The sequence below is a fragment of the Mustela nivalis genome, assembly GCF_964662115.1.
Source record: "Mustela nivalis genome assembly, chromosome: 5".
Lineage (NCBI taxonomy): Eukaryota > Metazoa > Chordata > Mammalia > Carnivora > Mustelidae > Mustela > Mustela nivalis.
In genome coordinates, this window is record NC_139024.1 from 70,922,002 (window position 1) to 70,946,348 (window position 24,347).

At 35.6% G+C, this 24,347-nt stretch overlaps 1 protein-coding gene across 6 annotated transcripts in view; it reads right to left on the reverse strand.

The window, feature by feature from the left end:
- The window catches only part of LAMA2 (laminin subunit alpha 2), a 641,423-nt gene that overhangs the window by 490,932 nt on the left and 126,144 nt on the right, over positions 1–24,347 (reverse strand). For all 6 annotated transcript variants that reach the window (XM_082731189.1, XM_082731188.1, XM_082731187.1 and 3 more), the window contains exon 2: positions 5,860–6,030. In XM_082731189.1, coding sequence (XP_082587315.1) covers positions 5,860–6,030 — 171 coding nt within the window. The remainder of the gene's footprint in view (positions 1–5,859; positions 6,031–24,347) is intronic.

The following is a 24,347-nucleotide window of genomic DNA, read 5'->3' on the forward strand; positions in this document are numbered from 1 at the left end:
TGGGGTGCCTGGTGGTTCAGTCTGTTGAGCATCCAACTCTTGCTTTTGGCTCAGGTCATGATCTCAGGGCTGTGAGATCAAGCCCCACATGGGGCTCCCATGTTCAGCCAGGAGCCTGCTTGAGATCTTCTCTCTCCTTCTCCCTTGGCTCCTCCCGCTGCTCACATTGTATGCTGTCTCTCTCATAAATAAGTATATATTTAAATATATATTTATATAAAATGAAAGATACTCCAAACCTCCCATCTAGCATTTGCCCATCCCCATCATCACTAACTCAATGGAGAACAGAGAATAGCACACGAAACTCTGTCCTACCAACAGAATGTGGATCTTCCCTCACCTTTACTCCAGGTATTTGAGAACAGAAAGAACTCAGTGTGCAAATTAAAAGGAAGACTGGAGACAGATGACAGGAGGATGGACAATCACGCCACCACACCCCACCCCACTCCTGCAGTCTTTTCTTGACATCCCTTTCCTTCTCATACTCCTCAAACCTCACATTTCCTCCAACTTAGCATTGTGCCTCTCACAACAGCAGCCAATACCCCTAAAGTGCCAAAGTCCTCATTCTGTTTTGGTTCTTAGTCATGGGTTCTTGTCTGAAATCTGTTCTCATTTTCCAAGTAACACAAAAATTCCATGTTAGATTTTTGGGTTTTTTTCTTCCTCTCTTCTAAATAGGCCCAGCTCATTCACAGGTGAAGATGGCAGGATTGGAGGTGGATGGAGATGTTCTTATTTCTATCCCAAGGGCTGCACTAAACTACTTAACTTCCTAAATTCTCACTTGAAAGCCAATATATTTAACCACAGAAATGTACACAAACTGGAGGCTAGCTTCCCTGCTACACTTCTGTACATTACGGATTACGTATGCCTTGGGGTGTCAGTCTTGAGAACTTTTTAACACTACTTCTCTGGGGAGATGTTTCAAATTAATGGCCTAAAAGGAACCTTCTAGATTAGAACACAATCTTTCTTGTAAATGGAAGGAATATTTCAAATAATGATCAAACAATATCACTACAAGCAATAATCATGAACCCTCCCTTTGCCTACATCATGTAGTAATGTAGACATGTACTCTGATGATAACAGTGATGAAAAAAGCATGAGATCTGGAATATGGAGAGTTGGAAGATACAGAGCTAGATGTTACTCCTGGCTCCACCATTTGGTATTTAACCATGGCATCTCATTTAAATTGTGTGTGCAATTTCTGAAATAGGGGGAACAAAACTCCACTCCAAAGCAGTGATTCCCAGATTAATTTTCAGAAAAAAAACTGAAAAAATGTAGATGAGAGATGTGTGGAATTGATGAGAGTCCTGGCTCTTCAATGATGCAAGTCACAGTAAACTTCAGTAACCACAGTAACCTTCACTGTCATTTAATACACTGACACTATTACTTTACCAAATAATGAAAAACTGAAACCAACAGAAGCTTTAAAGAAACATAATTTCTAAATGAAGAACAGTCCTTTAAAATGTGTTCATTGTTGTCATTAAAAATTCAGAATTTCTCACTTTCTCATTTTTCCATGGACCGGTAAACATACCTTGGATGATAACTCTAAACTAACATGGTTACCAGAGGAACATAACAGCTATTAATATTCTAACCATTATGCATATACATAAAATAAATTATACATCTGTTCAAAATGTACACTGTTCTGAATCTTAATTAGAGCTGAAATGCATTTAATAAAAAATTTGAAAAGAACAACAAAACCAAGCAAAATGAAGTCCTCAATGCAACAGGAATTTTGTAATAAATGAAATCATCTTCAAAAGAAAAATTTTTATTCAAAACTGCATATTCACTAAATCTGCCATTTTTAGAGCAAATACTTTGACCCTATTAGTTTTATTACAATAGCCTATTATGACTTTTTTAATTAAATTCATAGAGTCTTATGTCCTTGAGTTACTTATGGGAATGTGAGAGCACAGGACAAGACAAAAATATTCTATTTTTATTGATAAATTATTTAGTTCAGCTAAGCAACTGGATGGATTTTGTTTTGTATCAAGTCTTCTCATATTCACAGTCCACTGAGATGGGGCATCCTATCTCATTATTGAAAAGTAAAACTGCTGAATGTATTTAATAATTGGCACTTGTTCTGTTGAAGCTAGGAAAGGTGTCAGGTCTTCATAACGACAGCAAATACCATAAGCAAAACCAAATATCAGATAAATGCCCTTGTGGTATCAGTGGTGCTAAAATTGGCACATTAGAAGTCAGAACCACGAGTGAAATATGTCTGACATTGCTTCTGAAGAAAAATAAATATCACAGCAAACATTCCCCAAACATCCTCAGGAATCTTCTTTATAGACTGTGGGTTTAATATGTGATCGAAAAACACACACACAAAACTACATTTCCAAATCAAATTTGTGGCTCTTAGGTAATTCTGAGAGAAGCTATATAATTGGAATTTTTGATATCTGCCACCTCAGGTCAGATTGAAATGAGAATTAGTCACGAAAATGAAGACTGGGAGATGAATCAACAATTAACTATAATCCCCATTATGAAAGTTTAATCATAATTAATTTGCAAATACTGATTAATTGTTGGCATACCTCCCTTATTTAGAATGAGATAGAAACTTATAACATCCTCAACAGGGATAGCTACACAAGTCAATCTAAGGGCTAACTGCATCAGAAAATTGGCAAAGGAATCATTGATGAGGTAAATCTTTCAAACTGCTAGTTTTTAATTGGGAAGCACAATCTATTAACAGGAAGTTCAAGTTTCCTTTTCTCTTTATGGCAATTGAGTACAGGCCTGCCAGATTTGTTCTAGCTGTTCGATGAATTTGTAAAACTTTATCATCTGTTGCTCCAACTTCTCCTAAAATATATTCATGTAGTTTATTGCTAGTTGCTTAATCTTATAGGGTATTGTTCTTTCTAAATTTCTAGTTTCAAAACAGGAAATTGAAATGTACTGAAGTTGGTACCTTAAAATTAATCACACAAAGTAAATCCAGACTATAAGTTTAAAGAACACTTTAGGTAAATAAAAATGAGGAAACAGAAAAAGTATCTCCTTTACAGCTTACTTAGTTACTAAAATATTCTGTTCACCTTTGTCTCAATATAAAGCTAGGGGATGGGCTTGCCTAAATGCAGATGTCTTCCAACTGAGACACAAGACTGAAGGGGGAAGTGACAGAGTCGCTCTTGGACTCAGTTTCGCAAATGCATCTCATCCATTTTTCCAGCCAAGAGTCTCCATTCAATTATTTTCCACCCCAGTCTCTGCATCTGCTTTCTATTCTGTCTCGTTACTGTACATAGTTTCTTGTCTTTCTTCTTTCCTGGAATACCTTTCCCTCTAATCTCAGGCAATTAGTCTTTTTAATGCCCAACTAAGTCTCACCACCTTCTTGGAAACTTCTCTTGATACTTCAGTTCCCATTAATATTTTCCTTCTCGGAAATCCTACATCACTTATAATATGTAACCACTACGTATATAAGACTCCATGAGGCTCAGTACAAATATTTGATTCCTCCATTTTACCCCATATGGAATTCTTATGTTATTCTCATCATGGCTCAGCAATTCTCCTATTCCCTGAAAGCAGTTAAAAAAATTTTACTTCTTTCTTTAACAGAAGACCCAGACACATATCTTAATCAGAAAATCAAGAGCATTAAATAAGAATTCCCTCCTAAATACTTCCTTCCATTTTCTTCTATTCATCCTCCCTCTTTCTGATTTGATCAGTTAAAAGTTATGTGTCTCCTAATTTAAGGCTTTCCACCTGTTTAGTGACTCATCTGTTTTTACCTCTAGAGAACTACCACCCCCACCTTTATCCTCAACTTTATCCTCAACTTTCCCGGCCTTTCCTTTTGGCACTGAAATTTGCTCAAATTTTTCCTGTCTCTGAAAACCTTCAATATACGACATTTTCCTCTGTCGAAGTCCTCCATTCTCTTTCACATCAAGGATATTTGAGGGAATCTTCCTATAATCCTTTCATTCCTCTTTACCACTCATTTATCAACTCTGCGGTGCGACTTGCCACCATCAATCCACTGACTGCTTTAACAAGGTTCCCATATTGTCAAAATCAAGGAAAATCTATATTGCACTTTTCTTACTCAATTTCTTGGAAGCAGTTAACATTGAGGTTTACTCATTCTTCCTGATAATTCTTTCCTTCCTCACATGCATGGTACTTGAATCTTCTGACTTCCTTCCTTGGATTCTGTTTCTCTTTATTGACTTTCTAGATTCCACTTAACCTGCCTCCCTTAGCTTTTGATGTTTCCACAGGGCTTTAACTTGGGTCCTTTATCCTTATTGTTCTATACAGAAATAAGCAGACAGGTAAGATGTGTTCCATCACTCCCCACTCCTATGCCCATATCATAATAATCTACATCATAGAAATAACCAGAGCTGTTAAAAGGCAAGAAGTTTTCTGATGGTCACCATCTTTTTCTTAACCTTTTTGTTTTAATATTCTGATACACAGGACCACCAACTTTAATCACAAAGGCCCCCAATTCTCCAAATAAAATATTTTCAGCATCTCTAAATTATACAATAGAGAGGTGACTATGCATTCTTCCCTTTAACCTGTTCTGATAAAGAATGCACAATACCTTCCAACTTTGTTTTGAGATTTAAAAAATGTAGATTGTGAGAGAAAGCTTCCTTCATTTTATTAAGTTTCGCAATTTAAAAAGAGAAGGAAACTAAGCAAATTTTAAAACAATATACTTGTGAAGTTTTATCCCCATTATAACTGACCTCATTGACATCACGTATTTACATTACTAACCTTCCCAATATATATATTTGATAATTTCCCAATGTGTATCTCCAAATCAATCTCTATCTCTAGAATTCTTGCACACCATCCTTTCCTTCTCTATATAAGTTCTTTACCTGTTAAATCAAATTACCCGTGATTAACTGAATGTATCCTGCTCTTCCATACCTCCAAGACTTGCACATGCTTTTTCTGTTATACTTTTCATCTTACTCTTATTTTTTCAGTACATGGGTCACTTTCTCCCAGGAATAGTTAAATAACTTCCCTCGTGTTCCCCTAACACTCACTTTACTTTTCTGCTTCTCCTATTTCCCCTCTAAGTCTGTTAAGTCAAAGGCTATGTATGATTTACCATGATGCGTCAATACAATGCATTGCTAGTAGCAGGTGTTCAAATGCTTGCTGAATAAATACATAAATGAATCTGAGATATTCGTGTAGTTCACAGAAGCCAGCAAGAGGGCTTTGTATGACACCTGTCCTAAAACACTCCTCTTGTGGTGTTTAAGAACCTCCATAATCTGATTCCAACCTCTGCACAAAACCCTTCTTTTAGTTAGCTTTCATTTGTACCAGGTCTGAATTTGTGACACTTCTGTCTCTCCTTCAGGCCCCTATACTGATTCTTTACTTTACACTTTTTGCCCATGTCTTCATTAACTGAAAGGAAGGACCACACCTTATTCCTCTTGGATCTTCACTGGAGTACCTAGCACATAAGTGACCCATGAATGACTAAAGCTTGGATTAACAACACATCCACATACTATTCTGGAGGCAGTAAACTTAATGACTGACACAGGTCTTCAGCTAGAAAACTTTCCTCAAGCAATGCACCTGGTACATATAAAGAACTCTGACAATGGTACATATAAAGAACTCTGACAATGTCAGAGAAGGAGTATAAAGCATTTCCCGATGGAAGAAAAATTCTAGAAATTTGGGAGACCACAGACCCTTGACTTTAATGATACTTCAACTCAAAATCTCTCAATTACAGAGCCTAGCCAGTATCATGCAAATACATACTAAAATACATACGGTTTGGATTGCTGCTGTTTTGATTGCAGATTCGACACTGGGGGTTCCTCACGGGCTGCCCAGGGACATGCTCTACCAATTTGCAATACATTTCAGGTCCTTTTTCTCCACATGTTGCATTTGTGGTGATAAGTGCATTAGAAGCAAGATTCAGGACAGCAGGGAATAAACCTGGAAAAGAAGGACAAATGAAAGATTTGTGGGCCAGAAACAACATGGTTATGATTTTGCTGCATTTTAAGATGAAGCTAAGATAGAATATTTTTCAGAACATTAATTAAAAATTAAATAATCAGTATTCAAAAATTGAATATTTGACTTAATTAAATACTCTATACAAATAGCATGTGTTCTCAAATGAACATTTCTTTTTGGGTCTTAAATATAAAATCTAAACTTATCTTAATTTTTAACCTCTAATACTTAATTAGGAAGAAAGTCCTATCTCTAACACACATTTAAAGAAAAACCCAAAGAAAAAAACTTGTTCATGTTATCAGCAAAAGATCCTTCATCCATCTCAGCTATTTTATATCTAGTAGTAAACTATAATCATATGTAAAGATTTTGTACAAGTTGCATTTATGTTTTTGTAGTCATTTTTATGCTCCAATTATTATTTAGCATTACGTGGTTGTTATAATTTCTTTATATCCAAACTGGAGAAAAGAGAAAATGATGAAAAGATTTTGGAAAACCATTCTTTACTGTCTTCTGTGCTATAAGGCCATATTATATGGCAATATATTATCAGAAACAATAAGTATAGTAGTCTATGATCATACTACCACTTATTTCTTAGATACAATAGAAGTTTAAGCCTGCTCAGATAAAATCACAGAGACCCACTTGGTGTAGACTTGAGAAGTCTTTTCATTCCATGTGAACTTGGGTCTTTACTTTCTACAACTCAATGTCAATTTTGCTTCATACATGACTAGTATTTGTATTTTATGGATCTCTTTTCAATAACAATATATTAAAGACATTTATCAGAAGCCTCTCTAACTGAAAAACTTGTCTTGGAGAAAGTACATTTGAGATTAAAGATAATTTGACTTGAGTCTCTTATGGTTTGTCTCTCTCTGTGATTTCTTCCCATTCAATTTTCCCTCCCTTCTCCTATGGTTCTCTGCATTATTCCTTATATTTCACATATTAGTGAAACCATATAATAAGTGTCTTTCTCTGCTTGACTTATTTCACTTAACAAATCTCCTCCAGTTCCATCCATGTCAGTGCAAATGGTAGACATTCATCCTTTCTGCTGGCTGAGTAATACTCCATTGTATTTATGAACCACATCATCTTTCCCCATTCATCTGTTTAAAGACATTTTGGCTCCTTCCACAGTTTAACTATTGTGGACAGTGCTGCTATGAACATTGGGGTGCATGTGCCCCTTCTTTTCACTACATTTGTGTCTTTGGGATAAGTAACCAGTAGTGAAATTGCTGGGTCATAGGGTAGCTCTATTATAAATGTCTTGAGGAACCTCCATACTGTTTTCCAAAGTGGTTGTACCAGCTTGCATTCCCACCAACAGTGTAAGAGTGTTCCCCTTTCTCCACATCCTTGCCAACATCTGTTGTTCCTTGTCTTAATAGCGTTGGCCATTCTAATTGGTATAAGGTAATATCTCATTGTGGTTTTGATTTGCACTTCCCAAATGGCAAGTGATGTGGAGCATTTTTTTCATGTGTCTCTTCGTCATTTATATGTCTTTTTTGGAGAAGTGTCCATTCATGTCTTCTGCCCATTTCTTGACTGGATTATTTGCTTTTGGGTGTGAGTTTGAGAAGGTCTTTACAGATCTTGGATACTAACCCTTTATCTTTATGTCATTTGCAAATATCTTCCTCCATTCTGTAAGTTGTTTTTCAGTTTTTTGACTGTTTCCTTTGCTGTGCTACGGTCACAATAGTTCATTTTTACTTTTGTTTCTCTTGACTTTAGAGACAGAACTTACCTTTTTACTCAGCTGCAGTCACTATCGTATTCATTCTTCCTGATAAGTTTATTTCTCCAACCCCCTCATTTTCCTCATCTGTATGCTCTGACCCCACTCAATAAGACATTCTACCAATGTGACATGAATACAGCTAATATGATCAGATGATCACAGGTCAGAAAAATATTAGCCATTCATAAAGATACTGTTACATATTTCCTGAGGAAATGTAGAGTGGTTTCTAAATGGTAAAGTACTATAAATACAAATGTTATTTATTATCTTTATTTTTTAGTTTTACTTATATAGGAGGCTTATTGGAAACTACCTCAATTTTGTGAAGTTCACCACATTACAAATTTTAAAATAATTTGATCATTCCCAAAGCATTATTTTATTCTCTAGATTGGAAAGAGATACACAATTAAATAAAATTTGTCTGTCTTTCTCTTGTCATTCATCACCATTTTGCATTTAACTGTACAATTATTATTTCACCAAATATGCACTAAGCATGATATACTCGATACCATAAAAGATTTGAGAATGAAAACACTATTAAGATAGGCTTATTGCGAGAAGACATCTGAGCTGAATCTCAAAGGGGAAATAGTAGTTTATCTGGTAGAGAAAAGGAAGAAGAGAAGAGTGAACACAGCAGGCAGAGGGAACAGCATAGGAGTATGGACTTCTTTCTGAAAACTTATGTGAATTTTGAGTGACTAATGGAGTCATTGACTTTATAGTTGTTTTTTTTTTTTTAAGATTTTATTTATTTATTTGACAGAGATCACAAGTAGGCAGAAAGGCAGGCAGAGGTGGGGGAGGGGGGGTGGGGAAGCAGGCTTCCCGCTGAGCAGAGAGCCCACTGTGGGGCTCGATCCTAGGACCCTGAGATCATGATCTGAGCCAAAGGCAGAGGCTTATCCCACTGAGCCAACTATGCCCCTATAGTTGTTTTAACCAGTTAGATTAGGTGATTTTTAGAGACAGATACAGATTCAGGTATAAAGATACAGAGATACAGATAGGGCTGCAGATCTAGACACATATAGATTACACAGAGTATATATAATGGTTCACATATACATCAAAACAACCCACTGCCTATTTGTCACTGTTAGTAACTTGTTTTAGTGGGATTTTTTTTCCAGGCTTTTAGTGTACAGTGTAGAACAAAATTGAAAAATAGAAGGAAGACATATGTCAGGCATCCTGTTTTCAGGTCAAAACTTCTGGTCTTGCTGGCCTGCAGAGTAAGTTTAGGTAGTTCAACCACTTCTGTAAGTCCTCCAAAGCCAGTTTATTTATACAAAAGGCATCTCAAGCAGTGGCCATCCAACTCTAATGCCCCAGGACACTGTCAGTTTTGTTCTGTGATCTTTGTCTCCTTCCTTCTTCAACTCTGCCTAGTTCCATCTTTGACCCTGACCTTGAGTCTGTTTCTCTGTTTCACGGGTATGTGTAAGACTCCCCATGCCCTGCTTTGGTGCAGCCTGTGTGGGGCCTGATTTGAGCTGGCTCGACCTGCACATTCTCAGTTCTGAGTAATCATGGGAGGGGACCAGAAAGGAAAGATGGCAGATGAAAATTTTCTACTGTATATTGTGATTGTGATGTCTGAAAATATAGAATTGGATTACGTCCCAATTACCACACTGAATAAAATGTGAGCAAAATGACATAGGTATAAAAGAATCACAGGTAGAGAAGTAACACCGATTCAAGCTATTTCATGTTCATTAAGTGATAGGACTTAATTGCTCAGTCACCCCATTGTGTAGATCTTATCAGTCTCATTTTACAAATGAAGAAATTGCAGTTCAGAGAAGATAAACAATTTACACAAAAATAAGAGTTAGTAAGATTGATAACTAAGATCTGAACTCAGCCCTTTAACATAGAAGAATTATTCTTCTCAGGGCATGAAGAAGATCCAAAACCTGGCCCTCAGCTTATCAGCTTACATATTTAATAGAAGAAACAACTTGCCCCGTTGCCACCCCTTTGTTGCTTCATAGACTTTTCTACTCATAAACAAAGATATTAATAAAATTTACATTTATTATCTTTCAGTTCTTTCCATTGACTTGTTTGTTAAACTTATTGATCATGTACTGAAAATTAAGCTTTTCAATTTAATTGCCCTGCTTTGTGGCCAAGAACAGTTGCCTTTTGAAATTTTATTAGCTATATTGCTGTTTATTTTTTTTTAAAAATCAGTAATTTGTATTGGTCAGGGAAGGTATCCAATTAGTTGCTAACAACCAATTTGAAGAGTCAGTCAATAGTTGAGTTTTTATTGAATCTTCAGCAGGTTGTATTATAGATTGCAGCCCATTTTCATTATATGTTAAATCTATTAAGCTGTACCTTTCAAAAGCAGCAGAGCAATATTTATTGCTATATTCAATGTGGGTGGCTTGGTTAAGATTATGTAAACACTGTGAGTGTAAATGAACTACAAATAGATAGTGAACATTTATAGAGTATTGACTTAGAGCCTCTTAATTCAATTTGAGGTCATGTAATGTTAATGACATAAAAGCCAGTCATCATTACCCATATGATTATGACTGACATTTTCTTTCTGAATAGTATCTAAACTAAGTAAATTTAGTTGGATTTGTGGCATAACGAAAAAAGTCTGAACAAAAACAAATAACATTTAGGGGCACCTGGGTGGCTCAGTCGTAAAGCCTCTGCCTTCAACTCAGGTCATGATCCTGGTCCTGGGATGGAGCTCTGCACCAGCCTTCCTGCTCAACAGGAAGCCTGCTTCTCCCTCTCCCACTCCCACAACTTGTGTTCCCTCTCTCACTGTCTCTCTGTCAAATAAATAAACAAATCTTTGGAAAAAAAAAAGAAAAAAATGTAACATTTATTCTCCCAATATTATTATATATTTTATTAGAGATTAGAATATGATCACTATACAGAAAATAATATTCTGTTATATAATGTAGACATTTAATAAATAATCTAGAAAAAGCTAAATCATAGCATGTGAAGAATAGAAAATTTTTACAATATGGCAAATATTTAGAAAACTCACCAAATTTTTACTTGGATGTTTTTATACTATATTTGCTAGTCTAAATACTGTGGTGTGTTCATACACATATGCATAATTGTGCTGATTTGTAACCTCAAAATCCCACACCCTGGTTTCAGAGGGCAGAAGCACTTTTAAAACCTACATATAAAGGTTCTATTTTTAATAATTGTGGAGTGGCTCCCAGTGAATCAAACCCTTCACAGATTATAGCTATGAATTCTGAAGAAAATATATTTTTTTAAAAACCCCAAATACCTGATAACAATGGAGAACCACTCAAAACAGGTAAGGTGGGAGGGATACATATGCTTAGAAAAAGGAAGATATTGAATGTGTTTCAGACTGCACCAGGCACAGTGGTGAAAACTCAACTAGAATTCCACAGTTCCTCTCATCTATCTTTTTCTAAACAATCTTGAAAAACCAGAGAACAGAACTAAGAACAACAATAGCTGCAATAAACTGAGAAAAAAATGCTGGAAAAGAGAAAACCATATAAAGTAACCAAAAACATGTATATAATCTCTTCCCAAATCCTTCACTAATACGAGAACTGAATTTGGCTCAGCCTATACTCCAAGTTGGGCTAAAAGTACAAAACATAGATCTACATAAGCTGCATTCCACAGGGGAGACTACAGTTTAATGTTTGAATCCACACAAGTTAGCTAACTGATATAACACAAAAATTAAAAATGGAGGACTATTCTTCAGAAAAACAGAACAGAATCTTTTGAGTTTTTACAATGTATCATTCACAAATGTCCAGACAGTATTTTTTAAAAAATATTATACATAAAAAGAAACAATAAAATACTACCCATATTTAAAGAAAAGCAATGAATAAAGACCAACACTGATATCAACCCAATGTTGGAGTTAGCATAAAAATATTTTTAAGCTCCTTTAAACCTATGATCAAAGGCACACAAAGGTTATAATGAAAAGACAAATAGGAAATCCCAGTGGAGGAATAGAAACCAATATATATATACATATATATATACAATATATATATACATATATATATACATATACATATATATATATATACATATACACATATATACAATATATATATACATATATATATATGTATATATATATATTTTTTCCAGAACTGAAAAATGTAGTATCTAGAATATTTTAAAAAAAATTATAGCATGAGATTAATAGTAAATGGGAGATGAGAGAAAAAATAGTGTAAACAAACTTGAATATAAAGTGACTTTTTTCCTAAGTCTTTAAGTACATTTTAATGTTTAAAGAAAAAATTATATTATTGAAGGGGGCAGAGAGGGTTACATTACAATGTATGTTAATGTAATACTGATGAAAGTTATGATGATAAACCATATGAAAGTTATAAAAGTTATAACTGATGAAAGTTATGAACGTTATAACTGATAAAGTTATGATGGATGGAGAGATCATGGTAAGTAGACCTATATATTTCCAAGGTTCTTATGTTTCACAGTAAGTGGCAGATTATTAAAAAGACTGACAACTTTGAAGGTTTGAAAGTTTGTGGAGCAAATGGAACACCACTTCATTGCTATTGGGAGTGTAAATTAGTACTACATTAGAAAATTTTTTTGTTTTTGTTTTTGTTTTTTTTAATAAATTTAAACCAAGACCTATCTCTTGACCCCACATTCCACACTTAGAAATAACAGTACATGTCCATGAAAAAGACATATGCAAAATGTTCATGGAAGTTCTTATTATAATAACCAAGTCTGGAAACAGCTCAGGTTTTTATCAATGGGAGAACTAATACAAAATCTGTGGTTTATTCACAAAATGGGACTACTATTCAGCATTAAAGTAGCGCAAATTACTGATACATAAAACAACACCATGACTCTCAAAAGCATTATGCCAAACAAAAGAAGCTTTACCAAAAAAGAGTACATATTCTATTATTCATTTATTTGGCTTTTTGGAACAGATAAATCTAATCTAATGGGAAAATAAAATAGAGAAACCTGGTTGATTTGAGGGGTAGTGACTGATGGAAAGAGGCATTAAGACCATTTCTGGGGTGATTGTAATATATTATACAAGTGTGCACATCTGTTAAAGCTTATTGAAGGTTACTCTCAATCAGTGCATGCAACACCCAGCAAGGACTTATTCATTTCACTGTTTAAGTTTTAGCTTAAAAAATAAAGTAAACCAATACTGAATTCTAGTTAATGATATTCATGATGAAGACTTGAGGCACGACGTTTGCAAGGAATCAAAATATAAGACGGACAGTTATGTACAGATGGATAGATGTATAATAAAGCAAATACAGCGAGATACTAATTTTAGAATCTTAGATGCTGAGTATATGACTGTTTACTATATGATTCTTTCAACTTCTCTGTATATAAGGAAATTTCAATAAAATTTGGCAAAGAATCTATAGAAGTATTACATGTGCCTATATATGTGTATATGTAAATATCTATATAGAACTGTCTATACATATACACATATATGTAGATGTACATATGTATATATATGATTTATATAATCTTTTGTCTTTTATAAATTGTCAATACCAGTAACAATAACATTTTAAATTGACATCTCTTAAATCAAATGTGGCAATGTTTTCTGGATACCACAGAGGAAAGCTATCTTTTCAATCCCTGTCAGAATCAGTGGAAACAAGCAAGAGCAAAGCATAGTATCAGCCAAACAGCTGAAAGCCTCTCCAAGACCCCAGCAGGCCAGCAGTCAGCAGGTGACTGTTTTCCTTGTACAGATTTCCAATCCTTCCAGCTTTTAGTTCATAAAAATGAAGAACTTTGACTTTGAATCATATTTAATACATAATGTTGTCTTTTGAAGAACTACAAGTGAGCTGGAGAGGAATGCCTTCAACATGCTAGTAAGCGATCTGCTGTGTGGCATGGTTCAGACTGGTTTCTGTGGCTGTCAGTGACATTTCTCTAGTGACGAGCTGGAAGGCTGTTATCTGGTAGCAAAAAGAATTCAGTTCAAAGAAGCCTCATAAGAATTTAATCTTATGAATGAAGAAAATAATTCCCAGAATCTAAATGTCACTGCTAATTTTCAGACCCAGTTACTGTAATTCCAAATGAATTGAAATTAATGAAACCCACTGGCCTCACTCCCCTCCCTGCTCTAAAGGAAAATTCCTTCTACCTCCTACACCATTCCTCAGTCTGGTGCTATCCAGTTGTCCTTTTCCCGTCCATATGTATCCTTACAGACCAACTTCCATCTTGGTTTTGTAAATCCTGACACTTATTCCCAAATTTCTCTGTTTTAAGAAAACACTTCTTCAGCCTTCTTATTGTAATTGAAGCCTTGATTTCCTCTGACAGTGACACCCTGTAGCTCTCCCTGGTGGATCCCAAGAACCACTGGAAGGAAAAGTATCGTCTTCCTGGCTTCTAACTGCTACTTATGAATCAGTTCCTCTAGTCAGTTGTATCTTCTTTTTTTATATAAAGTTCAAATCGGGGCGCCTGGGTGGCTCAGTCAGTTAAGTGTCTGTCTTTGGTTCAGGTCATGATCCCAAGGATGCTGGGATCAAGTCCCACATCCCCGCTCAGCAGAAAACCTGCTTCTGTCTCTCCCTCTGCCTGCCACTCCCCCTGCTGTGCTCTCGTCCTCCCTCTGTCAAAAAAATGAATAAATGAATAAAATCTTTAAAAAAAAAAAAGAATTTCAGGAGCGCCTTGTTGACTCAGCCATTAAGCATCTGCCTTCGGCTCAGGTTACTATCCCAGGGTCCTGGGATTGAGAACCGCATTGGGTTCCCTGCTCAGCAGGAAGCCTGCTTCTCCCTCTCACACTCCCCTTGCTTGTGTTCCCTCTCTCGCTTGCTATCAAATTAATAAATAAAATCTTAAAAAAAAAAATTCAAATCATCCACCCATTCCACATGCTCATCTCTATTACTGGCTGACTCCATGAAGCCCAACCATGAAAATATTACTAACTGTTTCAGTTATCTTTATCCCCCAGTTTTCTGGCATTCTTACTCAAAAGGTGAACATAAGCCAGCTTTAATGTTATTTCACAGAAACCAGAATGTTAAAGGGTACTTTGAGAACAAATATGTCTTACTTCTCCCCATGCTAAGATTTCTGCTTCCAATTTATTTTTTACTTTTTTTTTTTTTGTCTCCAGTTTAACATTCTCTCTCCTCATCTGTCTATACTTTTATATAAGGATTGCCTATCCGATCTTACCTCTACTACAGTAGTGGGCCAGTAACTAGTCTTTCTGTATAACTCCACTTCTGTTTATCTTCCATGGTGTCATGAAAATTATCTTTCTAAAAATTAAGTCTGATCACATCACTTTTTTTTTTCAAGACCTCTATGTTGCCTAGAGTAGAGGAGCCACTCCTTAGTCCTCCAGACATTTATAGTCAGCCCCTAACCTACCTCTCTAAACTTATTTGTACATGTCAAGTGTACTGACACTTTACTGTTTACAACTATATCAGGTGCTTTGAAAATTCTTTGCCATGCATGATGTCATCCATTATCTCGCCCCTTCTACAATATATTTTTCTGTACAAGGGCTACCCACTCATCTTTCATGACCCAGCTCAAATATCCCTGCTCTGTACCGTGTTTCCTGACTTTGCCACAAAGAATTAGTTTCCTTCTTGGTGTCTACACAGTACTTAGTTGCTATTTTATTACAACACTCATCATACTGAAACTTTAATATCCTTTACAAAATGGATTTCTACTCTATAACATCATTGAGTGTAGAGAGAACACTGGACTATAACAACACTCAAATCCAAATTTATAGAATAAAAAGAAACAGATACAGATATGTGTAATCTTTCTAGAAAGAAATCTCGCAAACCAAAGCCATTAAATTGATCAGCTCCTTGATTTGGTAGAAATGTAAAGACTGTTTTGGCACTCTAGCTCAGTGAAATAATGCAAAGAACCCAAGTGATTGGAAAATACTGAGTATCTATCACTGCTTGCCTGACCAAATCCAGCCTCTATTTCCATTCCTAGGTAACTGCCACTGTATTTAGTACTGAGGGTATGCAGATAAGGTATCCTGATAAGGAAGTAGAAGTAGAGAAGATCTTTCTTTTTCCCTTCCTTTAGCAGCTGGGGCATATGCTGGGGGCACATGCACAGAGCTTCAGCCTGGGGCTTTACATATCGAGCCCTTGAAGAACAGGGTTGGGGAATAAGAAAAATAAGATAATAGTGACCGAGATAAAAGTATCAGTGGTGGCAGAGAAGGAAGGCGTTAAGGGCAATGTCTGTAAGAAGACCCTGACTAGATCATTTAGGCAGTGAAACCTGGAAATGGCCTTGATAAACACCATCTCTCAAGCCTTGTGTTGAGAACATTCCAATTCTGCAAGTTATGTGATAAATACATTTGAGCCTAAGTAAAACAGTGTTGGAGATTTCTGCTGCTTCTGGTCAAGAAGCCACATGGATACAAAGGCCCTACATTATGTTTATACATTCTCCTACACCCACAAATGCACATAAATACACACATACACAGACACACGCAAGTGTGCACATATACAAAGATCAAAAGGGTAATTTTATCATAACTAACTAAATAGATACATAGGCAGTCGCTTCACTTAAACATCTTTAGGACAAAATGTGAAGGAACAATAGTAGTGACAGCCATCACAATTATTTACACAAAGACCCAATGCTTATACAATGATCATAATGTGAAGTGATCACTTTAAAAATTCTGCTTCACAATGGAAGGTTTTTTCTTGTTTGTTTTTTCTTCTTTGTGTGCTCCTTTTTGATTACCTTGAACTGTGTAAAGTTTGGTAAACCATCACTTTAAAATGATGATAACCTAACTCATGTTTTTAAAGGAAATCTTTCTAATACAGTCTGGCAAAAATAATTTCTAAATTATATTTTTTCATCAGCCTAAATATTAAACTAAATGAATATTGTGCAGTAGTTGCCTTCATTGTCTGTGCCTTGCATATTACAGTTTGTTATTACTACTCAGAGATATTAATATATATGTTTATATTTTGGCATTCATAATATATGTATTTTAATTTCTCAAATCATGCCTCTTGTTAACATCTATAGTTAAGTTTGCAAAGACCCTCACCAACATAATTAATAACAGGTGGTACGTAGAAATTTGGTATGGAAAAGTCATCCAGTCAATGACTTCTCTTTAATATAATATAGTCAATTTCTTAATAACTTTAAAAAATCATCACATATTGTTTACAACAATCCATTACGTACGTGTCTCTCTCTCCTTCCCCTTTTAATCATCTTAATCTTGGTACATTGTATTTCTCCTGCTTGTTCATGCCAAGCCCCTATCACCTCTCGAAGAGTAAGAGGAAACTGAATGTCTCTAACTTTCCATTTAAGTCTTTCAGGTCTGTAGAGCTTTGTTAAAAATATTCATGCAAGCAAACAAAGCTGTTTGCAAGTGGTTCAGTATTTGAAAGACAAAAGAGAACCTGCCAATTTAAAATGTTCTAAGAGGCATCAAGGAAGAAAAGGAGATACTTGTCTGTTGAAATTCTGAGCTATGTGGGTGTGTGGGAATACACTGGTATAAAACAAAAATGGGATAAAACAAAATGTTGCCTAAGAGAATGATTTCCAGCTGTGCACTGCAGGAAGTAACTCAATGCTCTTGATATGTGATGCAGATGAAGAGTTTTAGAGAACTAGAAAATCAGTCCAATTTGAACTAATAGCCATCCAGACACAACAATGTTTGTAAGCTGGAAAAAAAAAATAATAATAATGCTAAATCCAGTGGTTGGGGCGGAGGGGTGGGGGGAGAAAAAAAAAGAAAAGAAGAAACAAGGAGAGCATGTATTCTAGTCCAGACTCACATTTATAGACCTTTCAAATTTGTCTTGTACTGTTGCTTAGTTCTGCCCTTTCCAGCTTCCAAAATAAAAGAATATTTTTGGAGACTTCTGAGTTGGTTTGGTCTCTTTTCTTCTTTTTAAATAAGAAAAGAGTACATGATCCTATGTGGAATGAATTTTAAAAATTATGTACACCCTTCTGTCTAGAGAGATTAAAATGAAAATGTAAGTATTTTCATTATCATTGGAAATAAAATAAACCAAATGTAACCATATGTACTCCAATGGCTCTTAAGCCTGTTTTGCTTGTAGAGTAACAGTATCACTCTATGTAGCAAATATTCTTACTAGACTAAGGACTATGAGGGCCATTATGAACTTGGCCCTGACAGCACTGTAAGATTTTATTAAATTCCTCATAAGGGTATCATTTATCTTATAAAAATAGGATCATATCATTAATTTATCATAACCTAAAGCTTGTGCATACACAAGATAATAACTGCCATTATAACCCAGATCTCTGGTAAAACACTAACAGATACACCAGGAAGGGGCATAACAATGTGTCTCCATGAGAATGGTAAGGCATTTGTACCCAAACTTCTTCAAACTCCTCCAAATAGTTTTTTTCAAAACCAACTCTACCTATCCAATTCCTAGTAAATGAAAATTGAGCTCACTACTTCTGATCAATAAAGACTTCTTAAAATACAGAACAACAACAACAACAAAATCACATTTAGCAAACCATCATTCTCAGGCTAGATTGAAAAGATTCTTTATCTCATTTTTAATTCATGTCCCCAAAATACAGGTTCCTGTACTCCCGTTTCTATCCTTATTGAGTATCCAGTGGACTGCTCTGATCATAAAATTTCTAGTCCTTTCACTTTGCATGGAAGTCTTATCCACTATCCATGTAAAATTAGAATCTACAAACTACTTTGTTTTGTTTTTTAGTGTTCTACTTGTAGAACAATCCTGACTCATCCTAAAGGTTTTCAAAATCCTATAATGAAAAATAATTATTATAGCTAGGATACTTATTTAGAATGTTCTACCATAAGGATACCCAAAATATTCCTTGAGGGGGTGGCAGTTGGGGAGAAATAGACTGCTTCCAACTTCTTCCAACCTCACTTCATCAATATCAGCGGAACATATGTTCAGTATCTGCTCTCCTCTGCCTGGCTTACAAAACCAAACCTATAAACTAGATGTCTCTTTGGCAGGTCTGCCTGCAAACTCAAAATGAGAAGCAAAAAGGCAAAAAAAGGAAATGCAAAAACACTTTTAAGTCACTGAAAATGAAATGGAGGGCCTCAAATTGGCAATTACCCATTAATAGAGGTGTTTGTACCATTGAAAACAAATCGAAAATTTTGTGTCTATCTGCGGTTAACCATTCAAAATGTAAAAATAAAAATATGATAAATCTCGAAGCTAATTGCTATGCAAGGGGCATAAGCTTGCATTTGCATCCCTCAAACAAAAATATCAGAAGGGGCTCATGTAAGCTTTGATGCATACAATGGCAGCAGGAAAGACGCTGTTCCTCATGGACCCTGCTCTTTAAGGACTGCTAGACAATTTCTTATCTCCAATGATGAAACAGATATTTTATTTTATTTTTTTTTAAGATTTTATTTATTTATTTGACAGAGGAGAGAGATCACAAGTAGACAGAGAGGCAGGCAGAGAAAAAGAGGGAAGCAGGCTCCCTGCCGAGCATAGAGCCAGATGCGGTGCTCAATCCCAGAACCTTGGGATCAGGACCTGAGCTGAAAGCAGAGGCTTTAACCCACTGAGCCACCAGGTGCCCCAAACAGATTAAAAAACGGTCTTCTATCTTGTGTTCCCCCTGGCTTAAAAGACTTAGAGAAAAAAAAAAGTTAAGAAGTGTTAACATTCATTTGCTTTGTTCTTTTTATTTGTTTTTATTAATATGTATAAGAGTTCCTCAGGGCTTGATCCTGTATCCTTTTCTCATTTTGTCCTCCTCCCGAAATAATCTCATCGGCTTGGAAGCCATTTACATACTATCTGCAAAGTCAACCACTCCCAAGTTCTATCTCCAGGCCAGATACCTTTTTGAAGCTCCAGGCTTCCTTATCCAAATGCTGGTTGATACCTTCCTTGGACATCTCACAAACATCTCGAACTTTTCCCAAAGCAGAGCTCATGATTTCTTATGCTCCAGCACTACCAGGATACCCACAGCATGCCTCCCCCACCTGGCCCTGCCCCCAACTGGCTACTCCTAAATTCTCTCTTGCTGAGCACATTCTACTTTACCTACCTGGTGCCTTATACAGAAAGCTCGGAACCACTGTGGCCGCCACACCACCACCAAATACTACTGGAACTCCAAAATTAATTTCCGATAGATCTGCTCTCTAGTGCCACTACTTACACTTGGGGCCACGTTACAGCATTTTTAACATCTGGACTTCAGCAAGAACCTCTCAAGTGGACTCCTGTTTATTACCCTCTGTCTTTTTTTGACCCTTTTTTAACAAATTGGATTTTCTAAAGGTGCAAATGTGATTAAGTCACTGCTCTTAAAAATATTTTAATGGATTATAATTTAGGTTTAAAAGTCAAAATTATCCTGGTTTACAATCTCCTCTTACTACATTCAAGGAAATCTGTCTTTAGTCAGTTTCTAGACAAGGTTCTGCTTTTTCCTCCCTCAGGACTTAGTGGGGATATCCCTGCTCCTTAACTTTCCTCTACTCTTCATACCTCCTGTCTTTCATGAGTCTTTCCTCCTGATAGCATACTTCCTCTGAGATCTTTGCTAACCCTTTCCAAATCCCCATTAAAATCCCTGACTATGCCTTACTTTTCCTCTCTAGCTCGGATCATATTTTGTAATGTTATGTAATGATTATTTATCCAAGGTCTATCTCTCTTCCTGGAACAGAAGCTCCCTGACAGAAGAAGCTATGTTTGCTCTGTTTACGTTGTTTATCATCATATTCTCAGAATCCAGCAAGGGCCAGACGCATAAAGGTGTTCCAAAATACTGCCCAAGGAAAAAATCCACCTTAGAATTTAGGGCATACAAGGCGTGCCTCTTCTGAAGAAGTGAAAAACTTCATTTTGTCAAAATATAAGAAGAATAAATCATGAAAAAAGCAAAACAAACAATATACCAAAGGGGGGTTAAAAACCCCAAAACAAAGCAAAGCAAAACAAAACACCCACACAGATTTAGTTCTTTCATCGTTTTGGTGATTTGACAACAGAGAGATAACGTTAGCATCAAGGGCTAAAACCAATATTCCTTTAAAGTTTATTTTGTTAATTGTTTTCCTAAACTCAAATCCCTACTTCTGGGTAGTTTCTCAGCTTCTGTTTTAGAAAATACACAAAACCGTCTTTTGTGTTTTGTTATAAGTCACCTTGAATTCTCCTGGGATTAGGTTGGTTCAATGGGTAAATTTCTGGTTTAGGAGTTACATTGATTGATTGATGTATTTCCCAAAACCCTATCTCCACCCACCCATCCCCCCCAATACTTTCCTATTAAAACAACAATAACAAAAACAAAACAAAACAAAATTTTGGAGGATAAAAATGTACTGTTCTAATAAATACAATGTTAATGTTAGACCTACCGCTGGACTGCCCCTGTATGTTTCATACTGCATTATCACTTTCAAATTGTGTCAGGTCTCAGCCTGCTTTGCAGGGTGAAGAATTAGAATGAGAGTTGCATAAAAAAATGCTCCACAGCTGACTCAAGCATCTAATTCTGTTTTATGCTTTAAAAGCAAATTCTACGCAGCTTCAGTATATCTATGGAAATACTTGTTTTATAGACAAATTTTTTTTGAAGTGAGGTTTGACAGTGTTTATAGCAAAACACTTTGTTCTCTAGCAGCTGTTTGAACACACACATAAATATGCAGGAAAACTCACAAATACTCTGTTTGCTCTTGTAAATACTTGAAGTGAAAAATCAGCATTTTACAGTCATTTAGCATAGTGTTGCTAATAATACTTCTTATTTACCAAGCACATAGAAACTCTCAGATAAAAGGAGGTTTTGTCAAAAATTTTTTTTTACTATTTTATCAACATTTAATGACCACTAAATGCTAAGTTCCTTGAAGACAAAGACTAAAACTTATTAATCTTTTTTATTTTCAGAGACAACTAGAATTATTGACACCAAATGGGTGCTCAGTTTATATTCCTAAAATTAATGAGTCTCACTAGTGAATGAGATTCTGTGAATTGATTTAGTCATACCAATTTGAACTTCTTTCTTAGAAATTCTGCATGGAGTTAGTATATTTGTTCTAGAACATCTGATCTAAAACAAAAACAAAAACCATGCGCCTTTGTCACGGGGCATGTACCATTGTTTGTTTGAGCCGTGCAATTCACTGATCATAATATATGTGTAGCACTGTCCATTACAAAATACTTTCATTTATCTCCTTAATCTCAAGAAACTCTAAGATATAGGATAGGCAATATAAACTCAGTTTTATAGATAAAATAATGGAAGATCAGTAATGATAATTAATTCCCTAGGTAAGGGAATTTTCAAACTCAATTCCAGTTCTTTAACTGTATGTAACACATATTCATTGAATGCTTCCAACTGCATAAAACACTCAGATAGGCAGTAATTATACAAGAATAAAAAACACAGGCATGACACCTCTCTTCAGAGCTTCAAACCACTGTAAGAGAATTATATGATAGAATTTCTGCACTAGGTTTATTAGAAACATTTCCATATTGGATATGATAAATAAAAAAAACAGAAGTAGGGGGTGACAGCAGGCAACAAGAAGAAAATTTCAGAGATATTCAAAGGCAGTCTGGCGGGAAGTCAAGTCCAGAGATGAAGCTAAGAGAATGGTGGAAGTGAGCCCAGAGAAATCAGATTAAGCTAATCTTTATCTTGCATACCTAGATAAAGACCTGGAATCTGGGTTTGGAGATGATGAAATTAAAGATAAGGGTATTAGGAAAGGATCTGATTCTGAGTCAGCAGCTTGCAGGAAGAAAAACTCGTATTCTAGCCTTGAGTCAGAGGTCGTCTTCAGCAGGCAAGCACTTCTGAGTCAATAGGTAGAAGCAAGAAAACTCTACAATGGGTTGGTCTAAGAAAAAAGTGATCATGCCATTCCTAAACGTCAACTTGAGATTTTCAAAAATTCAAAAATTTCTGAAAAACTGCTTTCTACCACTCACTAAAGATTTCAAAAAAATTTCCCTTGATTTTGGGGGGTATTTCCCCCTCCCCCACCCCCAGTTTTTCTCACAACTCATCTATTTGGGAACATGTCTCTTTTTTCCAATTATTAGCAGGCAGTAAGAAAACAGCTCCTCATCATCAAGTTTACGTTCTGTAATAAGTTTAGTCACCTTTAAAGTTTCTAATTTTCATTAGAGTTCCCCCCAGAATAAACACCATTGCCACTAATTCCAGATCTTTAAAAAAGTGTTTCGTCTTCACTGGAATCAGTGAGTTGGGGACACAAATAGAGAAGAGAGGTATTACTATGACTCATTATAACTTGCAGTGGTTACTAGTTGTCTACATCAAAACTTACTCAGTTCCCAATCCTGACGGGCAGTCAAATGGACAGAGGGAAATGATGGGCTCTGGGATATAGAATATTGAGGTTGAAGGAGAGCATCCCTACAAGCATCTGGGGTAGACTGGTCTTTGGAGTATCAATCTTATTATAAGCATAATATCCAAAATGAGACATTCTTGTTAAAAAGATACTACAGAAGGTGGCTACGTAACCGTTCTCTAATTAAATATGCCTAATCAGTTTCCTTTTTCAAGAGGATCACTCTACTAAAATTCCATCCACTTCTGAGTTTTTATATGCCACCACACATGATACACTCTTATTTATACTCTAGTATTTTAATTGCATGGTAGTTAGCACTCTTCATTGCTGATGCATAATGAGCTCTCAGATCACTACAGTATCACAAGCTATTTTTTTCTCCACACTTGCACATAGTGTAATTTTTTCGTCATCTCATTTTAGTGTCATGAGATTTTTGCTTTCAAAGTAAATTGCTCTTCAGTTTTATCGATGAAACTTCCGATTGGTATCTGCTCATTTCTCTAAGTTATTGTTCTCTCCTTTAATCTAATAATATTTTATCCATTTTTTACTACTGATAAATGTAAACAACATACTGTATCATCTAAAATCATATCTAGATAATATATCCTGGATTATTTTGGAAGGGAAATATATATTTGGTGGATTCAGTCATGTCAAGACAGCCAAAGGTTGGTCGTTTTTCATTATTAACACTGAATCTCGAGATTGTCACCAGATTGGGTGATGGCTAGAAGTTACTGGGAAGTGTAGAATATTTCAAAAGGTAATTCATTTATTGAAAATATGACAATTATAATGAAGAGTTGATAATACAAGGCGCTTCAACTTAGACACACATAGAAAATTAAATTTAAGGACCATATTTTTTCCCTCAGGCTCCAAAATTTATTCAAAACTCAAAAAGGTCAACTTATTGAATGAAATGTTTTCAGTATATAGATTTATTCACTCACAAAACTGTAAACATTAACTAGTCCCAAACATGTTGAAACAAGAAATATAAACAACATTTTCAAAATG